Source organism: Bremia lactucae, linkage group LG8 (assembly GCF_004359215.1).
Source record: "Bremia lactucae strain SF5 linkage group LG8, whole genome shotgun sequence".
In the NCBI taxonomy this organism is placed as follows: Eukaryota; Oomycota; class Peronosporomycetes; order Peronosporales; family Peronosporaceae; genus Bremia; species Bremia lactucae.
In genome coordinates, this window is record NC_090617.1 from 1,942,347 (window position 1) to 1,948,928 (window position 6,582).

General features: G+C 46.8%; 1 protein-coding gene across 1 annotated transcript; it reads left to right on the top strand.

Annotated features, from left to right (window-relative positions):
- Positions 1 to 2,201: 2,201 nt before the first annotated feature.
- On the top strand, positions 2,202 to 3,506 carry CCR75_007594 (uncharacterized protein; the record flags this gene model as incomplete). The annotated part of the gene is made up of 1 exon (XM_067965652.1): positions 2,202 to 3,506. One exon carries the CDS (start codon positions 2,202 to 2,204, stop codon positions 3,504 to 3,506), a length of 1,305 nt encoding a protein of 434 aa, XP_067822650.1.
- Between the last annotated feature and the right edge of the window lie 3,076 nt (positions 3,507 to 6,582).

Below are 6,582 nucleotides of genomic sequence, written 5' to 3' on the forward strand. Positions count from 1 at the left end.
AGCCCTGCCACCTCCCGATGATGTTCGGAGAGGTGGGGAAAATGAGCCCAATCAATATTGAGGCTCATCCTCACGTACACACGCAGAGATGCGGGTCGTGGGAAGGATTTCAAGTGCTACCAAGTGTAGGCGGGCACGTCGTAATGCGGCCACGCTCTACTTAGACACACACCCTAGCACAGCGAGTAAGCGGTTTAACCTGCTTCTCTTGCGTGCAGTGAGGTAGTTGTGGTGGGCGCGTAAGCGTCCTCACCCAACACACTAAGTACTCTGGTTAAGTGTAGTCACGGGAGCGGTAATCCGTTTCCTCGTGCGCACTTACCAAGTAGGAAGTAGTTTTTAGACTGATTTATATTTAATAGAATTAAATATAGATACCTATTTTTACCAATTAAAATGTCATCTCTATAAATAACACTTAATATGTATTGCGAGCGTATCTTTCTAGATTTCTCGCGTAACGGATGACGCTAGCCGTCATCAGGATGACGCTGGGCGTCATCCCTCCTAATGTGAATGCACCCATGTGCATTACATCCACAAGGGTTGGTCACATATGTGCACCACACCCGAGTGCTGGGTCTAATTACTATTATTTAGTAATTGACCATCCCCTTAAATACACCAAGTGTACTTAACGGGGACTGTGTAACATTAGGGCAACTTTAGCCCGTTACATGTGAATTATCATTTCTGACTTTCCGAAAACTGACTTCAGCAATTTCATATTGTATTTTGATCCAGCTCGCAAGTGCACATACATTTTTTTTTTGCTGTTTTTGGTCCTCACGGGTGATTGAGTTCGTACGCCAGCGATGAGACCGTAACAAAAGCCACAAATATACACAGACTAGACAAGTAAGCAAGCCTCTTTCTCAACATTTATTGTCCTCTAAAAGCCAACCCACGTCGTGTAAATTCCCGCTCATATAAAAATACTCGGCGGCTATTCTATCTGACTTTATTAAAGATGTTACGTTTTAACAACTGTCAAGTAAAATTGGCCTTCCTAGGATAATTTTTTGCGGTGAGGCTCATCTTTGGACAGGTTGCTGCAAAAAAACATGCCTGCCCACATGGCAATATAACATAGTTCTAATTCCTCCAGTCGATTTGTACTGAAAACTGACGGACCCTGTCCTTTCTCACCCAGAGGCGTACTAGTCGCATATAACACACAAATGTTGTTCCTGACTCTGTTGCACTTAACGGCGTACAACAACATTATGCTTGCAACTTCTTCTGCATCTGCATTCTTTACTATAACGTTGTACACTGGCCTTAAATAAGTCGTATCGAGACATTGAAGCGGAAAACCATGGAATTAAAATAACAGGTGTACGGGAAGAATTTCACATCTGTGCGATTCCAGGCTATGATCAGAAAATGCACGCATGTGTAGATTTGCTATCAAATATTGGAGGCACCGATTCATCATTTCGCGACAAAAGCAAAGTGGAAGGACGATGGGCCAACTCAGGGACTAGGGCTTGTGCTAAAAGCCGCGCAAAAGCTTATACTTACCAGATTGCAACTTGCAGTTTGCTCCTGAGCTTGTCAAGTAGCACATACTCACATTTTTAGATGAGTTGGGTGGCTGTAAACTCGTAGCTCTCTATATAAGTCAAGAGCCTATTCAAAAAAATACAGGCCCGAGGAAGTGTGAGCGCTTCATGCGTAAAAGTGACGATTTCATGCTGGAAGTGTTTATGTGTCGAGCTTTTCTGAATTTACCTTTACAGAAAGACGGAGACTCAATATCACCATTGTCAATGCTCAGAATCTATATGCTCATTCGTGGACAGAACTTTATTATTATTATCTGGTAGCTTGCACCAAGCCATCTTAGTGAGCATTGCACAGTACACAAAAACACTGAAATGTGGCAAAAGCTAGATATCTTCTTAATAAATTATTGTCCAGCAGAGATATTGCGGATAATTTTACGGTCCGCTTGGTGAAAGCTAATTACACTCCATACATAGTGCTCATATGAAAGGTATATCACAAGAAACTTGGCTGTTTACCAAATTACACATAAAATTGAACACGGGTATGCTTTAAGGATCCCCCTTTAGCTAGTCCTACCCCTACCGTTGCTTATGAGGCAGGGGTCCTTTACACCCACCTCGTCACTCTTCATTTCGCCGGTTCCGACCCGATTACGTCTTTGTCAATTTCTACCCGATTGAATGACAGGCATGGAGTGGATGAACCCTCTTGACCAGCTCTCGATGCCCGACAGCGCACCCTCCTTTAAGCTAGTGGACTCCAACAACCGTGTGCGAGAGCTGACGGACCCCCTTAAGCGTCAATTGGGCACGTCCTCCATTTTCTACCTGCCGCAAGAAAGCGATGACGGGCTCTCTGCTGCTGAGTTAGAGGAGCAACGCCAGCTTGAGCAGCAGTTGCAGATGCAAAAAGATGAAATGTGTTTTGTCTCACCTCTCCCACGGCATGATGCCAGCCGCATGCGCGTACCGACCACGACACACGCATTTACATATGGAAGCTCGTGTTCGTCCAACTTGCACGTGACGCCTCCGCTGGCGCCACCTGTCTCACCATTCGCTAGCATGGCACTTTCGGCGCCAGCTGCGCCAGCACGGAAAACTCATAACCCATTTATGACGGGCAAGTTGGATACTAGCTCGCGGCTGCCGTCACTGAATATGATGCGCAGCTCACCGGGCCCGCATCTAAAGTCTCTGGGGATTGCCTCGCGTCCTACTCCGCCGTCTTTGCGCTCATTCTCGGACGTATCTACACTATCGTCAGCGTCGCCATCGCCGTCTCCATCGCCCTCCCCGCTTCAGCACTCCCAACTTCACCAGTACCATCCTGACGCTCGGCTGCGTTCACCGTCTCACTCGACGCATACTTCAGTAGTGCCTACATCGCCGATGCCATATTCGCAGTCGCTTCCGGGCTTATCTTTTCTGCAGGACCGGAGACGGTCGCGTGTATCGTTTGACAGTGCCGATCGCATGTCTATTTCTTCGGATGAAGATAGCGGCATGCGCCTCCTCAGCTCGAGTGTAGGTCGCACTGAAAGCACAAGCGACGCCATGACTGCTGCAACAGTTGCTGCGGCTCAGGCAGCACAGGACATTATCGCCCGCAGCGGCCGTGTCTGCAGGTACGCTAACTGCAGCAATATTGCTCGATCGCGTGGATTATGCCGCACTCACGGTGGTGGAAAGCGGTGTTCACATCCCAATTGCAACAAGAGCGCCCAGGCGAACCGCAAGTGTATTGCGCACGGTGGCGGTACTCCCTGTGCGTTTGAGGATTGTGAAAAGACCGCACAGTCACGTGGGCTGTGTAAGGCCCACGGTGGTGGGGCTCGTTGTAAGCATCCGGATTGTCCCAAAAGTAGTCAATCGAAAGGCCTGTGCCGCGGCCACGGCGGTGGGATCAAGTGTAAGGCTGAGGGCTGCGAAAAGTGGGTGCAGAAAAATGGATACTGTATCAAACATGGCCGTGAGTGCGCAGTGACTGCTTGACTTAGTTACCTTTAACGCGAAAGTAATTGGCCACTGCTTGGAGCTGGGCGTAGAGGCTGTGATTAGTGTTGATGATTTATTCGGTGGAGGGATGGTGTTTGGAAGCGCGTATAAGCTGCCGGATGCTGCAACCAATCGTCGCTGCATACTGTGCATACTATCGAATTAAGTCAGATTAGTTGGTGATAATTGTTTACCAAGGTTTCTGGTCGAGATTGTGTTTTCTCAGTGTCGAATGTTAATATTAAAGCTGAGTTTTGCAAAACTTTACAATGCAGCATTCTGACATGTCATTCCTGTATTTTAAGAAGAAATTGCAATTGGTTTTTAGGAGAAAAAAAGAGTTACAATTTAGCAGATGAAGGATTATCTGCGTTTTGACTAACCGCTGCCACAATTATCTAGACCGTATGCAGGGTGATAATTTGACCACATCTAATGTAGCGGAGCTCCTAAAGTCAGATAAAGACTTATAGACTCGGAGAGTCACTTAATTCTATAGTTAAAAATTGAAACGCGGTTTCCGTTACATCCGTATTATTTCCTGTAAGAAGAATCATTTATATTATTTCCTATGAGAGGATTAAAATAAAGAAGTACAAAGTAATTATCTTTATTAATTTTGACTTAAATAGCTCCAATATTTTTTTTTGGTAATATTGATGCAATAATACATTAGCTCTATTGATTGGTTGAAATAAGTCTAAATCAACCCCGCTAATCGTTATAAGATACGTTTATGCGGTGCGCAAGAAGGCGCCCAAACTTAGTTATTAATATAATAAGTTTAGTAGTAGATAGAAGATCGTTACGTAGTGAACTAAATATATTAATACAGTTTTTACTTTTTCTCTATAGTCTGAGTCGAATTGTTTTAGTTAAAGATCCTAAGCTTCACGAGAAACCTTCCGCTGTACAGTGTATGTTACGTGCCACGAAATTCCCTTTGTGTAAGTGGAGTTTCGTGGCACATAACATACACTGTAACCAGTGTAAGGTTAACTAGTACTGATCAGTACTATTGAAAGATGCCCGTTAAACCTGGTACGACCTACGCAAGGTTCCATCCAACATGGACATGTTAGATGAAGAAGGAGGGGGCTTTCAGCCTCTTAAGAAGGCTATCACGCCACGCGTGAAGGGTATACTCATTTGAGTAAATTGAAATGGAGAGCGATCGAACGAATGAGTTCGGTCGTAGGCGGGCCAGCCGTTGGCGCTATGCTGCACAATCGGGGAAGAGATGAACAGCATGCGGCCATAGCTGAGTTCACACAACACAAACTCGACAGGGACCGAGAGAAAGAAGCCTTGATTCACCAGCAAGGCTCTCCACACGCGGAGGTGTTGATAGAACAGGGTGCTCAACAATTGGAACTGTTGAGACAGCAGCATGTAATTGCTCCTAATGGCCGACGCTTCCGCGTCGACCCGAAAGCTTAAAGATCGAAATTTCTAAGTTTAAGGCACCTGGATCTCCGGTGACCCGGCGAGGACGCCATAGGAGATCACTGCCGCGACGCTCTTCATGAGCAATACCTTACGCCGAAGGTAATGACGCGAAGCCAATATCTGACGCGTTTACGTGATCAAGCCCGTGGGGCTTCGGTGACCTCCATGGGAGAAATTCCGATCGTTTTGTTTCCAAACGAAACAAGGAGTGAAAACGAAGTCTCATCTGAAAACTGGGCCCACCGGGCCCGCCGACTTCGTAATATTTGGAATATGAGAGTCTGAGGATAGAGGTGATGTTAGTTTGTAACGGAAGCTTCGCTTCAATTTCGCTAAGCTTAAGGCCAAGGTTAGTTACGTTTGGCATTTATGCTACAAACAAAGAAAGGCCTAGCAGATATTTCAGTGCTTCGGTTGACCGTACAACCATGGATCGAAGCCGCACTGAGGCTATAGATCCACCTAATCCCACGTTTAGTGGTGGGAAAAGTCGTTTGACGCGAGTTTACCCTAAGCTTGGCGCTTAAAAACGTCAACAGCGTACGGGCAATCTTGCCGAAGAGGTACCTCGAACTCCCAAGAGTTTTCAGAAGAGGGGTACCCTAGCCACTTCACCAGATACTGGTATTGACCCTCACGACGACGTCGCTTTAAAAGTTTCTCCATATGAAACTGAAGGTTCCCCGCGCATCAATCAGCGCGGGAGGGGGTCGAAATTTCGGCGGAAGCATTTGATGCTCAACGGCACGAGATGCAACTTCTTCGTGAGGTCCTTGCTCGGGTTGAGAGCTCTTTTGAGGCGGTTCGGGACCGTCTTTCGACGCTGGAGCGTCACCAGCCTCGTTTAGAGGGCCGGTTGGATATCCTGGTGAGGATGCAGCAATCTGCGGCACGACCGCCTGTCTCGGCGCAAGCGCCTTCAAGTCTACGTGGAAAGGGTCCCGATATGGCTTAAGCAAGCGAACGTAACACACTGGGTGTGTACGCAGCTTGCTGGAAAGGTTTAGCGTATAAGCTAGGCCCTTCTTGGCCACGACTATAAATGGTCCAATAAAGCGCGGGCGCAATGTGGTCTTGAATACTGCGGAAACCAAGTTCGTAGGTAGGTTTTTAGCCTTTAGTAAAACTCGGTCTCCGACCATATAAGAATTAATACAGCTTCTGCCTTTGGCTTCTGCTTGTTCTTTTGTTTGTCTTGGCTATCAGACATCGTATTCCTTACGTGTCTTAAGACACTAAATCGCGTCGCGAGAAACTCGCTTACTTGTTTCCCAACGGTAACAGGGCTGATATCAGCAAGCCTATCGGCTAATTCTCCCTCACCAAGCCCTGAACCACGCAGTTATATCGTTAAAGGAACGCGTGGGTGGGTGAGACCGTTGATATAGAACGGAGTATAGCCTGTCGAGGCATGTCCAGCAATAATTAACGCAAACTCCACTACTGGGAGCATTCAGCTCCAGCGCTTTGGTGTCTGAGCAAACACGCTGCGTAAAACGGATTCAACGACGCGATTGACACGTTCAGTTTGACCATCGGTCTGCGGATGGTCCGCAGTAGACATATCCAGTCTGGTGCCAAGCACTCGGAAATTTGATTTCCAGAATTTACCTGTGAAGCGGGG